The sequence below is a fragment of the Triplophysa rosa genome, linkage group LG19 (assembly GCF_024868665.1).
Source record: "Triplophysa rosa linkage group LG19, Trosa_1v2, whole genome shotgun sequence".
NCBI classification, from domain to species: domain Eukaryota; kingdom Metazoa; phylum Chordata; class Actinopteri; order Cypriniformes; family Nemacheilidae; genus Triplophysa; species Triplophysa rosa.
This window is the reverse complement of record NC_079908.1, coordinates 1,916,089-1,935,898: the sequence shown is the minus strand read 5'-3', so window position 1 is coordinate 1,935,898 and position 19,810 is coordinate 1,916,089. Positions and strand designations below refer to the sequence as shown.

Genomic DNA, 19,810 nt, shown 5'->3' with positions numbered 1-19,810 from the left:
CTAATCCCTGTCCGGGAAACCGCCCCTGAGTGTCAGGCACCTTAACAGCGAGAGATCTTATGGCAGGCGTGACGCTAAATTGAGGCAGACGCAACGCTAAGTAGCTGACGCGACGCGTGCTCCATTATGAGTAAAACTGGCGGAATAAAGTAAACAAACAAGTAAATAAAAGCATGGTTGCGCTGTTTTGTTTGCTCTCGTCCGCATCTGTCTGACTGTCAGGCAGCAAACAGCGAGAGATCTTGTGGCAGGCGTGACGCTAAATTGAGGCAGACGCGACGCTAAGTAGTTGACGGGACGCGCGCTCCATTACGAGTAAAACTGGCAGAATAAAGTAAACAAACAAGTAAATAAAAGCATGGTTGCACTGTTTTGTTTGCTCTCGTCCGCATCTGTCTGAGTGTCAGACAGCTTAACAGCAAGAGATCTTGTGGCAGGCGTGACGCTAAGTTGAGGCAGATGCGACGCTAAGTAGCTGATGGGACGCGCGGTTCATACCATTGTGAGAAAAACGGGTCGCAAAACTGCACAATATTACAGTGGCAGGTCGCGCGGCAGGCACGTAAAACAGTGGCAGGTTGCGAGGAAGGTACGTAAAACAGTGGCAGGTCGCAAGGCAGGAGTGACAGGTCCGGTGACAGCTCCACCCGTCACGGAAAGATTTTACTCCGTCTCTTAAAATGACACTCTCAGTTCTTTTGACTTGTAACGTTAAAACTGAAACGATTTATAAATCGATGATAAATTCAATTCAATTTTATTTATATAGCGCTTTTCACAATTTTCATTGTTGCAAAGCAGCTTTACATGCATCATAATAAGAAATGTAATAAAAATAATACTAGGGGAAACATTTAAGAGAATATACAGTATTAAGATACATGTTTTTTTTTTGTTAGTTTTTCTCTATGTAATGTACACTCATGTCAGTGCATTGTCAGAAACTGTAAATTATTCAATCAAAGTATATTTAATTTAGGTATATTATTATTTTAAATATTGTTATCAGTACTGGGAGCCTAAAATTACAATATACCAGAACAATTTGCAATAATCCAAAAACAGGCAGAAAGAATATTTGTTAAAATATGTTAATGTGCATGTGTGTTGTTAATGCTTTAGCTGCTTTTATCACTTTTGTGAGCTCTTCCTGACCGATTGCAGTGAATAACTGAAGCTGTTCACATGGGGTTGTTGTTGTTGGTGTATTAGTGAATGCTTCATTGACCGGCCTCACAGCTGAAATATTTCCTCTATGATTTCCATTTTATTAGAGAAGAAGTTCATAAAATCATTGCTACTGTGCGGTAATTTAACATCTAAATCTGTTGAGGATCTACTTTTTGTGTTGAATAAGTATCTAGGATTATTATGATTTTACTCTATAAATTTGCTAGAATATGCCGTCCTAGCAGTTTTCAGAGACTGTATATGCGTACACTCTCCTTCCATGCATCACAAAATACATCTACCTTTGTAGTTTTCCATCTACGTTCCATTTTTCTAGTAGCTTTTTTAAGGGCAGAGGTGTTATGGTTATACCATGGTGCCAGTGTTTTATCTTCTTCAACCGAAGGGGAGCGACAGTTTCTAGGGTGTTAGAGAAGACGTTGTTAAAGGTTTCTGTTAAAGCATCAAGGTCTTCTAGGTTGTTTGCAACATGACCTATTTGAGACAGGTCTGGGAGATTAGTGATAAAGCTATTTTTGTTGTTGAAATAATCGTTCTACCCAGTCGATAGCGTGGAGTACATCGAGAGGTTTTTGCTAGATTAATCGTACAGGCAATGAGGCAGTGGTCCGAGATAATATCGCTCTGGGGCAGGATTTCTAGAAATAACGTGGGGGGTAGATTCATTCCAACTATTATAGTCATCCAGTTTGAGCCAGGTTTCTGTTAAAAAGAGTGCATCCAGATTATGATCAGTAATAATATCGCTAACGATTGGTTCCTTTCGCAGAAGGGATCTGATGTTAAACAGGCCAAATTTTAGCTTATGAATCTCCTCCGTTATAGATATGTCATTATGTAATTTAATATTTCATATGATATTAAATACGTATTATTTGTACTTCTATATAAAATAGTATATAAAACCCTACCCTAAACCTACCCACCTCCCGACGATTAAAAACATGCAACAAGCAAATAGAAGTCACACAACAAAAACAATATAAAAACTTTACGAACAGGTTGCGTTGCATTCCGACTCTTCTAAAGCCATACGATATCGTTGTGTGAGCACAGTAGGTTTTAATCAACGACGACCACGCTCCAGGAATTCACACAGTTTCATTCAAACGTATACAGGGGCTCTCACTAAATCCTTGGTGTTTCCAGTCTGACGTCATCACGCAACCGTGTTTTTTTGGCAAGTTTAACAATCATAGGTAGTTTAGATAGTTAGAGTTAGGTTAGGGTGTGGGTTAGGGTAAAGGTTTCGTAAGACTCGAAACACCACGGATTTTGTCAAAACCAACAAGCCACGTCCACAGATCTCACACGAAACACCAAGGATTTAGTGAGAACCGTATACAGGAGAGCCAATGCCATTTCACAACGTAAGCAAACGTAATGCGCAAAGAGTCACGAGACACACGAGAGCCAATGGCATTTCACAATCGAAACTGACATCCCGGCGGCAGTTTTTAAAATTGAACGCAACTGGATCTGAGTTTTATGGCAAACAGAGAAGGGGATCGCTTTTCTTTGGCCGCTTCGGAACGCTTGAAAAATGCCACTTTTTGAATAAATAGCATCTGTAGCCGTATCTGCCTGTTATGTGTTGTGTTTTATGTTTTATAATATACAAACTGTTAGGTTTAGGTTTAGGGTGGGGTCGTACATGTACCCTGCTGCAAACGTTACTCAACCTTCATACAGGCGTGTCATTTTCTAGCCTAGAGGAGGCGTGATACTGACAGGCTTTCTCGAGTTGACCAGCGTGTCTTTCTTCGCTGATAGCTGCAATGCTGTTTTCAAGCAATTATTGGCAATAATATAAAAAAAATTACTGACATGGATATACATTCTGTTCTTAATTATGAACATTTTCTGTTTGCTAGCATGGGTATTTTGGATGGAGAATCCTCTCAATTACCTTTAACAAACTGCTTATTTCGGAGAAAATGCTCGAAACACTATTGCAAATTCTCTTTGACCTGTTGGTAATATAGTGTATATGTTTGTGTATGCATTTGCTTTTATCCCTTACCTGCCCTTTTTCATATTACTTTTAGGGGCGGTTTCCCAGACAGGGATTAGTTTAATATCCAGGACTAGGCCTTAAATTCAGTTTATGCTTGTGTGTAGGTCCTACACCGTAGCCTACGCAGAGCCACGTACCCTACGCCGTAGCCTGACGCATACCTCTCCAAAAATGTAACAACGCGTCAACTCAATGCGGACCTTACGCGGACGGCAAGCGCTGGGATTGGTCTGTTTGAACCCCTCCATCAGGTCAAAAAACTCTGCGATAGAGTCATGTTTACTCAAACGCATTTCCGAATGAATTATCTAAGTAAATTATTTGTGCTTCTGTATTTAACATCTCAAACCTGCAACAAAAGTGACTGTTTACTTGCCGCTATCACTGCTAATGCTTCTCAAACGAGCTGCTTCTTCTTCGGCTCTTGTCTTGGTTACACAAGCAACACGTGCGTGGACACTGACGCCTAGTGGTCCTTGCCTGTCGACGCGGACAACAATGTAGAAGTATAAATGAAATCCGACATGTAGCCTACGGTGTAGAGGCTACGGCGTAGGTGTGACGCAGAAGTAAAAATCGGGCTTTAGGTGGCTTTCACACTTTTTTAGTTTAGTTCGGAACAGAGCACGGTTCGCATGAAAAAATCACTAATGTGAAAGCGGTCATGCGAACCCGGGTGCGCACCGAGGTACCGAACCCGAGACTAACTGAAGGAGGTGGTTTGAGTTTGGCTGCACTCGAACTGTGGCGCAGTTCGCATAAATATGAAAGCAACACGGACTTGGGTGGGCACTTGTTCAGTAAGGAAAAGTAATCTGCTCATGCGTTTCAGCCGATTATTATGTATTTACTTAAATAAAACACATGTAAGAGATGATACAGACTCTGGTGACTCTGTTATTCTAATGCTCCTGGACCTGAGTGCAGCGTTTGACACAGTTGATCATGCCATTCTACTGCCATGTCTTGAGCATTATGTGGGCATATGTGGAAATGCCCTCAGCTGGTTTAAATCTTTTTTGACTGACAGGTCCTTTTCAGTTGGCATTGGAAGCTCTGTTTCTTCAACAGCTTCCCTTTCTTGTGGGGTGCCTCAAGGTTCCGTTTTGTCTCCTTACGTTGTTCTCGTTATATATGTTACCCCTGGGTTTGACCCAAATTTATTTGCCGTTTAAGCACACGGATAAGAAGGGCTTGGATAACTTGCATGCCTGTCTAAATGATTTAAATTCTTGGATGGCCTCAAATTTCCTCCACCTCAATGCTAGTAAAACTGAAGCCATTGTGGTTGGACCCGTTGTGGGGAAAGCAAAAAGCATTAGCAACATTGGTGACCTTTATTCTTCTATTAAACCTTCTGTGAAAAGCCTAGGAGATACTCTGGATTCGGCATTGAAGTTTGATAAGCATGTCAATACAGTAGTTAAATCCAGTATTTTTCATCTGAAACTGCTAGCGAGAGTTAAATCTTTTCTGTCCCCCAAAGACCTGGAGAGAGTCACACACGCTTTTGTTTTATCTCGGCTGGACTACTGTAACTCCTTATATGCCGGTATCTCTCAGTCATCTTTTACTAGGCTTCAAATGGTGCAAAATGCAGCAGCCAGATTTTTAAAAGGAGGCTGAAAATTTCAACATATTACCCCTATATTCATGGGTCTTAACTGGTTGCCGATTCGTCTGAGAGTTGATTTTAAGATATTGGTGTTTGATTTTAATTCTTTGAATGGTCTTGCTCCCTCTTACCTGGTTGAACTAGTGAATTGGAACACCTCGGGCAGGTGTCTGAGGTCTTCTGATAACCATACACTTGTTCAGCCACGGACTCGCCTTATATCTAGAGGCGACCGGGCATTCGCTGTGATTGGTCCCAGGCTCTGGAATTCGTTGCCATCCTATTTGAGACTGCTGTCCTCTGTCCGAAGCTAAAGGTGTCACGGTCCCACCGTCTTGTTTATGAAATTCTAGTCGTGTGGTGGGATCGGGGCAGAGTCCTTAGGTTATGTGTGGAGAGAAACATATTATTGTCCGTTTGACAATAATATACGTTCTCTCCAGTGTCTTGTCATTGGCCCCATTCCTCTCGTTTCCTTGTTATCCTTCCCTAAGTGTTTGATTACCCACACCTGCCCCGTGTCGTTATCCCTCGTTTGTCTCTCCCTATTTATACCCTCATGTTTCTTTGTCTTGTGCTGTTGGATTGTACTGTGAACTTGTATGTTTGTCGTGCTACCAGTGTTTTGATGTTAGCCTTACGGTCCGTGTATTCCCTGTTTGCTGTGTTCCTGTTTCCCCAGTCTTAGTAAGTGTTTAGTTAGCCTTTGTCTAAGTATTGTCTAGTTTAGTGTTTAGTTAGCCTTGGTCCTGGTGTTTGTATTTTTATTTTTGTCACCTTGTCGTTTACCCCCTCGTGGGTGTTTTGTTTCGGTCTTTTATTTATATTAAAATCTTGTCTTGTTAACCCCGTCATTGCCTGCCTGCATCTGGGTTCTTCCTGCCACATTCATGACAGAATCCAACAGCCATACTGAACCCAGCAGGCAGCCCATGGACAGCTCCCAACCAGCCGGTGGCCGTGTACCGGCAACCCGTATGGTGGGAGGCATTAGCCTCCCAGTCACATCGCCGGAGGTGGCCCGTTCCCGGCCCAGTGCCATCGGCCTTTACTGGACTATGCTCAGGAGGTCGAGGCCAGGAAGGCATCCGTCCCCGAGGTGCTGGTGAGTGCCTACCTCATGGCCGGGATGGACGACCCACCATCTTTTCCGGAGCGGGAGGAGTTGGTTTACCAGCCGTTCCCACAGTTAGTGGAACGGTTGCAGCTTCGAGAGGAGTGTGGCAAAGACTCCTCTCCCAGCAATCATCCAATCTCCTCTCGTCCCGGTCTGCGTCCATCCCGGAGGACCGTGTGGTGGGTACTCTCACCTTGGGAACTCCACGCCATCATCCTCCTCACCTCCTGCAGCCTCCCTACCACCAGTCAGCCTCGGTGGGAAGCGGGAAGGCGAGAGTCCTGGGGTCATCCTCGGAGGACTCCAACCCGGAGCCAACCGTACCGTTTGCCTTCTACTTCAGCCGGCACCGGGCGGGTGGCCAGACTAAGAGAAAGAGGCACAGGCGAGCAGCACGACGTCCGGGCCAGTCCGGTGTCCGTTGTGTCCAGTCCGGTGATCAGCCGGCGTCCAGTCCGGTGCAGCCGGCGTCCAGTCCGGTGCAGCCGGCGTCCAGTCCGGTGATCCAGCCGGCGTCCAGTCCGGTGTCCAGTCCCGGTCCAGTCCGGTGATCCGTCCGGTGCAGCCGGATCCGTCCTGGTGCAGCCGGGTCCAGTCCGGTGCGGCCGGTTCCAGCCGGTGCAGCCAGTGTCCAGTCCGGTGCAGCCGGATCCAGTCCGGTGCAGTCCGGTATCCAGTCCGGCGTCCAGCTGTCGTGTGCATCCAGTCCGGTGATCCAGCCGGCGTCCAGTCCGGTGATCCAGCACCGGCGTCAAGCCATGTCCAGCCGGCCTTCCAGCCGGCGTCAAGCCTGTCCAGCCGGCGTCAAGCCCGTCCAGTCCCGTCGTCCAGCCGGCCCCTGGGAAACTGCCAGGGCCAAAGACTGTCCCCCCGAGGACTCCCCCTAAGTCCCCCAGGACTCCGCGCCCTCGAGCGCAGCCGGGGACTGGGACTTTCCCCACCCCCTGGACTGCCCCCTATGGGCCCTTGTTTGGTCCCCCCCCCCCTCCCATGTTTGTTATTTTTGATGTCTCCACCCAAGTCCTGTTGTTGTCTTGTCATGTTTGCCCTTGATTTTGTTTTTTGTTTTGCCTTGTCCTGTCTGTCTCCCAGTCTGTCATGTCCTGTTGTCAACCCCTTGGTGAACACCTGGGGGTGTTCATTAAGGGGGGGGGGCTCTGTCACGGTCCCACCGTCTTGTTTATGAAATTCTAGTCGTGTGGTGGGATCGGGGCAGAGTCCTTAGGTTATGTGTGGAGAGAAACATATTATTGTCCGTTTGACAATAATATACGTTCTCTCCAGTGTCTTGTCATTGGCCCCATTCCTCTCGTTTCCTTGTTATCCTTCCCTAAGTGTTTGATTACCCACACCTGCCCCGTGTCGTTATCCCTCGTTTGTCTCTCCCTATTTATACCCTCATGTTTCTTTGTCTTGTGCTGTTGGATTGTACTGTGAACTTGTATGTTTGTCGTGCTACCAGTGTTTTGATGTTAGCCTTACGGTCCGTGTATTCCCTGTTTGCTGTGTTCCTGTTTCCCCAGTCTTAGTAAGTGTTTAGTTAGCCTTTGTCTAAGTATTGTCTAGTTTAGTGTTTAGTTAGCCTTGGTCCTGGTGTTTGTATTTTTATTTTTGTCACCTTGTCGTTTACCCCCTCGTGGGTGTTTTGTTTCGGTCTTTTATTTATATTAAAATCTTGTCTTGTTAACCCCGTCATTGCCTGCCTGCATCTGGGTTCTTCCTGCCACATTCATGACAAAAGATCTATCTGTTGTCCCGTGCCTTTAACATTTAGTTATTTGTTTTATCTGTTCTTTGTTTTTGTTTTTTTTCCCTTCTTTATTTTCTTGGAGTGTTGTTTTTAGATTGTGTAAAGCACTGTGGTCAACTTTTGTTGTGTTTATGTGTGCTATATAAACAATGAACTGAATGATAGCTTTGGTAATTTATCTGGAATTCGAGCAAGAATTAGCCTGCATTGTTTTTGCTGTATCCTGAATACGTCTGTTTGCAAGCAGCATAAAGCCATCTGCATGCGACGTAAATACAGTAAACCGAAGTTTCGTTTACTTTGCTGTGCATAATAGCAGCAAATGAATAAAAAGCACAATATATTGACCCGTGTTTTGTTTTCTACCATGCGCATTGCACTTTGAGATGAATGCAAAGGGGGTTCGATAGAATCAAGCTGAGTGTGAAACTAAATCAATGCTGCGGGGGGCGCCAGGAAAAATCGCACTCGGGTTCAGACCGCAGCAAACGTGCCCAGTCTGAAAACGCCTTTAGTTACATTAGGACATTTAAGTAGTTTTTAAAAACATACTTTACAAAAAGGCATCCTGAGACAAAATACTCGTACTGATATTTTTATAGGCATGTCAGTGCAAGTTGTTTTCGATCAAGACACCTCTAACATTTAAGTTAGTCTGCGACTAGGCTTAAGCCCTGTCCAGGAAACCGCCCCATAAGGTTTACCTTATTTTTTGTGTGTGTTAAACTGATGCTGTTTTTCTTGTTGTTGTTGTTTTTTGTACAGCTTTGATCCAATGCAAACTGTAAAAGCGCAATAAACTTAAAACGAAATTGAACAAACATGCCCTGGTTATTTAAATAACTATATGAAATAATATTTTGGACAACTTGTTTGGCTTACAAGTTAAACAACTTATGGTTTATATCTGCAAAAATTCTCAAGTCTTACTTGATGAAGTTCCTCGTCATTGGCGATGGCTAGCAAAATGTGTCTAGGTGTTACACGGCCCTTCTTGTTGTCTCTGGCCGCATTTCCTGCCAGCTCCAGAATTTCAGCTGAAAGAATTTTGCATACATTTCTCATTACGACAACAACGACAATAACAGAGCCTCTTACAGTGACTTTTGTTATCCTGACCACTCTGCACAAAATGAGATCATCATCATCATTACTATTATTATTAATGTTATTATTATTGCTACCATGATTATTATCATTATTCAGTACCCTCCCCATCCTCTATCCTCTGGTTTTTATTACTATTAATACTTTTGTTACTATCATTATTTTCATTGTCATTATTTTTCTTTTTTCTTATTATTATTATACTGTTATACTTCTTTACATGTTCCTTTTCTTCCACACCCAGTTACCCTTTTTGTTGTTATCTTCGAATTGTCATTTGTAATACTCTGTTTACTTGTTTTCTGTTTGCATAATAATAAATAAATAAATAAATAAATATATACAGTATATATAATTCGGTAACACAAAAAATGATCATAATAAACATAACGGTGTTCTCTACCTTGCTCAAAGCTCAATTTTTAACATAGGAATTCAATATTTCTGCATTTTATTGCTTTTTTGCTGAAATCCTCATTACCGTAATGCGTCCTGAATTTTCAGAGTGCATTATATGTTTTAATTTAAACAAAGTAAAATTAAAACATTCTGGAAAAAAACAGTTTGGTGTTCTACTAGAAATTATAAAAAAATTCCCAAAAAAATCGTTTTTCATGTATAATAAAAATGGAGAAATAGTGGGAAAAAAGAAGTGTACATGACTGATATTCTCATCCTCCATTTGTTTAAACACACAAAGATTAAGTTTGATTTTATTTGAAGAAACACATTATTATTTTTTTATTACACCTTTATTTAACCAGGTAAGTCAATTGAGAACTAGTTCTCATTTACAATGACGACCTGACCAAGAAGCAGCATAAAAAGCAGCAGGTTCAGTACAACAATTACACAAATAACACAATTATAAACAAAGTCACAAACAGTGAAGAAACAAACAATCGATTTACTAAAAACAAGCACAATGATCTTGAACAAATGACAAAATTAGGCTTTTAAAAGCTGCAAACGAAACAAATGAACGGAGGTTTAAGGTCTGCTGCAAATGACTCCAGTCATTAGCAGCAGCAAACTGAAATGAATAACGACCAAAAGAAGTATGGGCTTTAGGTATGACAAGGCTGATAATACCGCTGGAGCGCAAATTATGAACTGGATTATGTATATTAAGAAGTAACTGTAAATAAGATGGAGTTTTCCCGATAAGAGTTTTATAAATAAACAAAAACCAATGAATTTGTCTGCGAGAATGAAGAGAAAGCCAATTCAATGATAGATACAGATGACAATGATGAGTGTTAAAAGAAGCTCCAGTTACAAAGCGGATTGCATCATGATAAATGACCTCTAGTTTATGAAGCAGTTTTTGAAGCAGACCTGTAAACTGTATCCCCATAATCCAAAATAGGAAGCACTGTCGTTTTAACCAGGAGTTGTTTAGAAGAATATGTAAAAGAAGATTTATTGCGGTAAAGAAAACCAATACGGATTTTAACCTTTGAAAGTAATGCATTTATGTGTGTTTCAAATGACAGTTTGCTATCAAGCCAGATACCGAGATATTTATAGTGTTGAACATAATCGATCTCAAAGCCATCCAATGTAGAAATTTTGGGCAAATGCTCAGCAAGTGAGAGATTCCTACTAAAAACCATACATTAAGTTTTATTTTTATTTAAGACCAAATGGAGATTAGAGAGAGCGTGTTCAATGCGATTAAAACTGGCCTGTAAAAGAGATAATGCAGTGGTCAGGGAGGAGCTAGATGTATAAATGATGGTATCATCAGCATATAAATGTACGTTGCAATCACCTACATTAAAAGTAATATCATTAATATAAATATTAAAAAGTGTGGGTCCCAAAATACTTCCTTGAGGGACCCCTTTCAATAATAACATAGGGTCTGACAAAAACCCTTCCACCCTCACTGATTGTAAACGGTCATAACAATAACTCCTAAACCAAGCCATACATCTCTCAGAAATTCCTATGCCTTTTAGTCTATCAAGTAGTATTGCGTGGTCCACAGAATCGAAAGCCTTTGCCAGATCAATGAATGCGGTAATACAGCTATGCCCGGATCTAAAACCAGACTGAGCCTGATTAACGACGTTGTAAATCTCCAAATAGTGCTGATAAACTTTATCCCTGATAAAGTCCTCTGAACTTCATAGAACCTTATCACATCTTGAGTCGCGTAATTGTTTTATACAAGGTGGTCGGGCATTGGATTTCATGCATACTGATAGTGACACCTGCTGGCCGAGGTTGGTACCGCATGCTAATGTTAGCTAGCCATCATTTTTTTTCTCACTTGTGTTGCTCTTGGAGGAAAAAAGTTTTGAAGAGCAAAAACAAAAGTTTTGAAGACGAAAAAAAAAGTTTTGAAGAGCGAAAAAAAAAGTTTTGAAGAGCAGAAAAAAAAAGTTTTGAAGAGTGAGAAAAAAAAGTTTTGAAGTTTTTGAAGAGGAAATAAAAGTTTCAAGGAGAGAGGAAAAAATCTGACAGACAGAGAGAGAAAGTCTTCGGACTTAGGCTCAGAAAGGGTCTAGGACACTGTTTTTATTTTTCTTGCCGCAATTTTTTTTTTTTCGCCTTGCGGTTCAGGGACACCGTAGTGAGGTAATTTGCCAGAGCGATAACAATATGTTTACTAAAATAAATGTTAATGTGGATTTTTGCAAACCATTTCATATCAGCAGGGGCGTTGCTAGACCTAAAGACCTAAATCACTTTTTCCATCACTTTTTTCTTAAAAACCTGCTGTGTGCAAGAAGTATGCACAATGCACTCAAACTTACCTTGCTTAAACCACTATTCCTACAGTGCAACAATACTGGGAAAGGTAAACATTTATGTATTTAAAAATATTAAAATATCTTCAACATAATTAACATAAACTTTATTAACATGTTTGCATGCACCGTATGGAAATAATGAAAGCAGAGATATTTTTTTGAGAGAATCTGCATTCATTACACAATGATAACAATGAATAATTGCATCTTTTCAATAATTTACAATTACGATATTTCAAGAAACCAGTCATTTTATGGCTCCAACTAATATAAAGAACTTATTTTATCTTAAAAACAATATTTTCTGGTTTAACAGTCAAGTCCAAACAAAGTAGGTTAATTTTTTTAACCAACTGTACTGCATTAAAATGTACTGCCTATAATAGCAAATAGTTATCTCAGCCATATGTACTGCCAACTTTTTATGTAATGTCCTAAATGTCATGAATCTGGTTCATGGACTTGCATCTGCTAACCACCAGAGATCGCTCTTCCATTTCATTGACCTTCACATCACACAGACTGTTACACATCACCCTGGACTGCATTTCCCATCATCCATTGCACTGAGTACACACACACAGCTGTCACCAATCAAATGCTCACCTGAAAGGTATTACACCCACTACTGTATATAACACTCACTCAGAATCTGCTCAAGTCGCCGAGTATTGTTCTGCATATATCACTCTCCTAGTGTTAGCTGCCTCACAGAGCCAGTTTCTAGTTTCCTTAGTCTAGTCTAGTCTAGTCTAGTCTAATACTCCGTGTTTTGCCTTCTACATATCTGTTTGCTGATGCTCGACCCTGCCTGTGTATGACCATGTCTGTTAATAAAGCTTTGCGTATGGATCCGCACGTGTCACGTCTTGTTCGCCCTGTTACAGAATACTCGGCTATGGAGGCCGTCTGTGAACTCTCTGCCTGTCCTGTCACGGCTATGGAGACCATCCGTGAATCCTCGTCCTGTCCTGTCATGGCTATGGAGGCCATCTGTGAACTCTCTGCCTGTCCTGTCATGGCTATGGAGGCCGTCAATGAACTCTTGCTTTGCTCTGAACTGGCTGATGAAGCCATCTCCGAACTCTCGTCTTGTTTTGAATCAGCAATGGAAGCTGATTGTGATCTGTCTGTCAGTCTAGATGCTGATTTTGAACTCCCTGTCCTGCCCATTTCTGTCAATCTGTCTGATCATGGACCACCTGTCTTTACAGTTCCAAACAAGAAACCTGTTATCTGCCCATTAGTCTAGTTGTGAGCCTAGAAACTAATAATGCACTCCATGTTCGTCCCGTTAACTCTGTCACTGCCTTAGAGACCATTCATGAACTGTCTGCTTGCTCTGTTTCTCCAAATGTGTCTGAACTGTCTGTCTTGCCAGTCCCAGTTAGGGAGCCTGTTTATGAACTGTCTTCCTGTCCAACGTCAGTTAAGACGATTAATTTTATACTGTCAATCTATGCCATATCAGCACATGTATCTGTTTGTGAACTATCTGCCAGTTCAGTTTCCCTCGATGAGTTTTATCTTGAACTGTCTGTCTAGCTTCAGTCACTAAACTGTCTGCCTGTTCAGTTGTCTCGAGAGAAACTACTAATGAACTTTTTGTGTTCCCTGCCTCGGTCCTTGAGACCGTGTATGCTCTCTCTTATTTTTGTGTTTCAGCTTTTCCTAGGCTCCATTCTCTGCTGTGGGTTCCGTCGTGGTGCTCTCCTGCTCCGTCTGCTCTGCTGTGGAGGTCTTCTGCCCTGTCTGCGCTGCACTGGTGGGCTCTGTCTGATCCGCCGTGGAGGTCTTCTGTTCTGCTGTGGTGGTCAGCTGTCTGGCTCTGGTGGTCTTCTGCTCCGCTGTGGCGGTCTGCTGCTCCGTCTGCTCTGTCGTGATGGTCCTCAGTTCCACCTATACTGCCGGATCATCCTGGGTTCCTGCTCTGCCGGCTACACCCAAGCTCTCTGCTCTCTGCTCCTTGGCATCGTGCTCTGCTGGCTTTGCCACAGTCCCCTGTCCCTCCACTTACACATGAACCTGGCCCTCTGTCCCTCCCACTGTTCTGCCGCCACTTCACCACCCTCCTGTATTGTACCATCTGGGAAGCATCTGGAAGCCGCTCCTTGTGGGGGGCTCTGTCATGAATCTGGTTCATGGACTTGCATCTGCTAACCACCAGAGATCGTTCTTCCATTTCATTGACCTTCAATCACACAGACTGTTACACAACACCCTGGACTGCATTTCCCATCATCCATTGCACAGAGTACACACAGCTGTCACCAATCACATGCTCACCTGAAAGGTATTACACCCACTATATAACACTCACCCAGATTCTGCTCAAGTCGCCGAGTATTGGAAGAGGTGTTAATGAGGCCAGCAGGGGGTGCTCACCCTGTGGTCTGTGTGGGTCCTAATGCCCCAGTATAGTGACGGGTCTACTGTCAAAAAGCACTGTCCTTCGGATGAGAAGTTAAACCGAGGTCCTGACTCTCTGTAGTCATTAAAAATCCCAGGATGTCCTTCGATTAAGAGTAGGGGTGTAATCCCGGTATCCTGACCAAATATGCCCATTTGCCTCTAAACATCATGGCCTCCTAATCATCCCCATGTATACCAATTGGCTTGGTTAAAAAAACTGTTTCTTCTCCACCAATAAGCTGGTGTGTGGTGGGCGTTCTGGCGCAATATGGCTGCCGTCGCATCATCCAGGTGGATGCTGCACATTGGTGGTGGTTGAGGAGATTCCCCCTTTCCATGTAAAAGTGCTTTGAGTGCCCAGGCAGAAAAGCGCTATATAAATGTAATGAATTATTATTGTTCTGCATATATCACTCTCCTAGTGTTAGCTGCCTTACGGAGACAGTTTCTACTTTCCTTAGTCTAGTCAGTCTTGTCTTAGTTCTTAGTCCAGTCTTGTTATTTCCTGTTTCCTGCCTGTTTCTCTTGGATTTACCCGCTTGACAAGCCCTCTGGATTTTGTTCACCGATCGATGACCTACGCCAGCTCTAGGAATACTGTGTTTTTCTACATATCTGTTTGCTGATGCTCGACCCTGCCTCTGTATGACCATGTCTGTTAATAAAGCTTTGTGTATGGATCCACACGTCTCACGTCTTGTTCGCCCTGTTACACTAAACTAGAGCTAGTAAATGAAATGTTCATTTAATTTCTGAAAGTACATAACACAAATGTTTTTCTAAGCAACAATGCAATTTTACAGACATGACAAAGGTTCTCCTGAGACCTGACTGGCTGGGGATGTTCAGTAGTTTGTTTATCAAGTCTTCCCTCCATATAACTCATCATCTCCTTTCTGCTTCCATTTCCCCACATTGCACCTATCTACAGGGGCTATTAATGATTGAGTCAAAATAAGATGATCAATATTATTTAGAAATTTACTTTAGTTTCGTCATGTTTTCATACCCTACCCCAGTCGCGTGATTATGAGATATTAAATACATACTTAAAGATTAACGTATTGTCAACACTGTAAACATTTAAAAGAGCAATGTAAATCTTGTAAGATTCAGTTTGTTAAACCACTAAATGTGTTTAGCTTGAGTAGAAAATGTTTATTTAAAAGGATAGTTCACCCAAAAATAAATATTCTGTCATCATTTACTCACCCTCTTATCATTTGAAACCTATATGACTTTCTTTCTTCCGCAGAACACAGAAGAAGATATTTAGAAAAATGTTGTTAACTGGACCCCATTCACCTGAATTGGTTTTGTGTCCATACAATAGAAGTGAATGGGGGCCAGTGCTGTTCGGTTACCAACTTTATTCAAAACCTGTATAAATACATTTGTTCTGTTAAACACAAAGAAATATATTGAGAAAAAAATTGCAACTGATATTTCTGAAGCACCATTGACTACCTAGTAGAAAAAATTAAAATGGTAGTCAAATTTGCCCTAGAACTGTTTGTTTCCTAAATTCTTCAAAATATCTAATTTTGTGTTCAACAGAACAATTTTTTCTCAAGCAAGCGGAACTTTGCTCACGTTAAATGCTACTGTGTATTTCTCTACCACTTTTTGTGTATCACAATTACTGCCATTACAGCAATGCATTTTGCAGATGGGTTTGCGTTTTTATAGCCTGTAGCGAGGAAGGCGGGGCGAGAGCCGTGGGGCGAGTAAGGCGGGGCCGGCGGCGTAAGTGGCAACGAGTGTCAGCTGTGCGACCGCCGGTCCCCGCATGCCTCACGGGGGAGCTCGGGAGCATAAGAGGACGAGCGACCGGACGATCGAGAGAGAGGACCCGGGCCCGGAAACTGTTAAGTTTGTTTATGTTTGTGTGGCCGGCAGTCGACCGTGAGGTGGCTGCCGGTCTTTTGTTCTTGGATTATTGTTTGTTTATTTTTCATTAAAGTTTGTTAAATGTTCGGTGGTTCCCGCCTCCTTCCTTCCCTACATTGAACTTTGTTACATAGCCCTTTTAATGTTTCATGTTAATTTTAACCCTCAATCTGTCCTTGGGGACAATATGATGCAAATCAAGCTTTCCTTAGTTAAAAAAAAGGGTCCCTTCATCTCAGTGGAATTAGATTTTGTGACTTCTACATTTTCTATCCATATTCACATAAAAAACTGGGCTTGATTCGGTTGTTCTGAAGGTATGTACAATTTTTTTTACTTATGTGGTATTTGGGGTCAGTATGAGGGTGAGACCAAATACACACACGCACACACACACACACACGCACAGGCTTTGGTTGACTATCCCCGTGGGGACAGTCCATAGGCGTAATGGTTTTTATATTGTACAAACTGTATATTTTATCCCCTACCCCTAAACCTAAAGATCATAGAAAACTTTTTGAATTTTTAGATTTGTAAAAAATATTGTTCTGTACGATTTATAAGCTTTTTGCCCATGGGGACCTCAATTTTGGTGCCCACGGTGACACGGGTTCCCATGTGTTGGTGTGCATTCATGTTAAGGTCCCCACTGGGATATAAAAACAAGGCCAAACATACACACGCACACACTAAAATTTGACTACTTGAAAGACTATTTAATCTTTATGTCTTTTCTAATATTTATATATGCATAAATTCACAAAATGTATCACAAACATTGTGATACGGGCAGTTGGCCACATCCAGTAAAATGAATGGCTCTCTATGGCCCTCTGCTGGTCAAAGGGCAGTTGTGGCCTAATGGTTAGAGAGTCGGACTCATGACCAGAAGGTTGCCGGTTCGATTCCCAGGGCCGGCGGGTAACAACTGAGGTGCCCTTGAGCAAGGCACCTTACCCCTACTTGCTCCCCGGGCGCTGTAGTGATAGCTGCCCACTGCTCCGGGGGTACGTGTGTTCACTACTCTCTGGATGGGTTAAATGCAGAGGTCACATTTCGTTGCCTTGTACATGTGCAATGACAATAAATTGAATCTAAATCTAAATCTAAAAACATTTTCTTTCTTACTGTAATCCTTTCAGGTTTAACTCTAACCAGCAGATGGCAGAATTCTACACCTAAAGGCCCGTTCAGATTGCGGGAGATGCGAAAAAGCGAAACGAATACCCGACGAACCAAGTTTCATATCAACGACGAAACGAATGTTCACTTTCTTCTATTTGACGCCCGCATGGTAGATGGCGCTGATGGAGTATATATTTCACGCCTAAACATTAGGTGGCGCTCAACCGCTATTCAGGCTTCGGCTGCTGAGAAGAAAAGCTTAAAGCTTAGCGCGTAGCAATACCCTCAATGCACGGAGTGCTGCCTACGTATTTCCGGTAAAATCTCAGGGGGCGGGAAAGCTTCCGGGTTGTATTCACCCATAGCAAATGTGCTTTACCAGCGCTCGTTTTGGGGGGAATTAACGTGTAATATAGATTAGTGAAATACATCGTATTGTTAAAATACTATATATTAAACATGTAATGGTGCTATAATACAAAACTTTAGTTTAGTCATGACCTGCATTTAAATACAAACGTTTAAATACAAACGTGACTGTGGTTCCGTCAGGCATGGCTGTGTCCCGTTTTATGAAGCTTCACAGAGATTTAATCTTGTTCCGAGCATGGATTTACTTTATTACACGTAAGGATTTAAACCTTAACTGGTACTACAGTTTGTTGTCATCACGTTAAGAGTGCAGATGTGATTGAGCCACAGCACGTCAGCTATTTAAGATCATATGGTCTATTGGTGAAAGCGCTAGCGTTAGCTAATGCTAAAGAATAAACGTAACACTGTGGATACATTAATTTGGTTTTATTTGTACAAATTGTAATGTAAATAAAAATAACGTAAATATATAGGCTACTTATGACATTTCTGTACTGTACGTAATATGCATTATATGCTTGTGCAGTCATCCATATCTTAGATCTTAGTGTGTACTTTTTTGTGTGTAACTAAAATGTCTTTGTATGCACCCGTGACATGATAATAAAGATATTCTATTTTCAAAATGTGATCCATTAATGTAAGCTTGTTTATAATAACTGATACACAGAAATTGTCTGGTAAAATGCAAATACAAAAACTATTAAATACGTCAAAAAAAATGCTTTTGATTTAAATAAGGTTTCATATTGGAATATTGTAAAGTAAAATATTTAAAATGAATGGACTATATGAAATTCTCACAATACACAGTAAAAATGCTCACTACTATTTCAAAAGATGTCCCTGTTCTTCTCATGTTATCCCGGCTCTTAACCATTTCTCATATTTCTTGTGGTTAACAGTACGACTTTGTCTGTGATCCTTGGAAAACTTCACAAAATTTAAACAATAAATGGAAGCTTTAGGTCACAGCTATCCTTTGGTGGGTCCTGCTCCTAAACTTTGTGTCTTCTCTGACCTCATCATAATTCTGAAACATGTCGTCCTCTCCCTGATCTCCTGTCATCTGATTCTGACTGGGAGCTGAGAAACTACATATAGCCTAGTATTAATGATTTGATTAATGATATTCGTAACATAACAATGGGAGGTAAGTGAGAACGATATAATTTATTTAAAAAATCAATGTCATCAACTTAAGGTGAATTGTGTAACAAATTAAAAACCGATTCAGTATTTAAACAATATTTATACCCTTTAAAGGCCAAGCGATGTCTGTTTCTTTACAGCAAACCTGCATATTAGAGCCATATGACAGATGTGTCTTACCGGGAACTGTGTTACTGATATCTGGTCAGACTCATACAAATTTGTTGTTTAAAGGTAGAGATATTTAAGGGCTGAAAATCGTTGATAAACTCGGTGTAAAGATGATGTCATTCAGTGTTATCCAGCCTTAAAGAGTACATTCCTCAATATTTTTAAGGGCTTATTTTGGTTTATGGAGTGTCCGACAACAAGTTTATGTACATACAAGTTTATGATGTAAAAATACTATTATTTCGTAATAATAAGCAGTTTTTATTACCTTACTTCTTGACTGACTCTCAAATGATTCGTTCCGCAATTCATCTGTGTAATCTCCGCCTTTCCGCCAGCGTAGTCTGATCTGATTGGTCAGATAGTGTAGTCTGCTGTGATTGGTCAGATGGTCTAGTCTGCTGTGATTGGTCAAATGGTCTAGTCTGCTGTGATTGGTCAAACGCGTTCAGCATGTGTCGCAAATGGACCGCTTATCATTACTGCTGTATTACGGTTTGCAGGTGGTTGGATATTAACAGTGTATAGAGAGAGATGGCGTCGATTTTACCTTACCAGTTCGAGCCCGAGTCTGACGAATCATTCTTTAATCCTTATACAGATGCCAGTAAGAAAAAGGACTGTTTTAGACACTTCTCTTGTAACAGTTAGTTATCACGGCATACAGTGTACGGTGTTCGTATCTTCAGATGTTATTATAACTATAGTACACCACGCAGTTCTTGAAATAAAGACTTTGCGAGTTAATATGGTTGAACACTTACATTAGCGCAACGAGTTTATAGCTAACGTTAGGTAAACAAACAGTAACAACCCCAAAAATAACGGTAACGTTAGCTAAACACAGACATGAGATAACGTCACACAAATTTAATTTTAAGTAAAGACAAAAATAAAGAGTCACACTTACAGGTTGTGATTCGGTGGAGCTTACAGGTCCAAATAAAGTTGGTATTGCAACATCTTTTAAGGAAAGACGTTTAATGTATCCTGCAGTAAAGGCGCCAAGATTGATGAAGCAATCTTCGGTAAAATGACGCGCGCAAAGTAAAACGTTCGGTTTATACTCCTTTGGTGTCGTTTGAAAAATAAATAGTAACCATTTTTTCCTCAGAAGTTCTTC

At 41.5% G+C, this 19,810-nt stretch overlaps 1 protein-coding gene across 4 annotated transcripts in view; it reads right to left on the bottom strand.

The window, feature by feature from the left end:
* LOC130569937 (core histone macro-H2A.1) overlaps positions 1 to 19,810 on the bottom strand; it is a 51,940-nt gene that overhangs the window by 24,749 nt on the left and 7,381 nt on the right. For all 4 annotated transcript variants that reach the window (XM_057359921.1, XM_057359918.1, XM_057359919.1 and 1 more), the window contains exon 3: positions 8,621 to 8,727. In XM_057359921.1, coding sequence (XP_057215904.1) covers positions 8,621 to 8,727 — 107 coding nt within the window. The remainder of the gene's footprint in view (positions 1 to 8,620; positions 8,728 to 19,810) is intronic.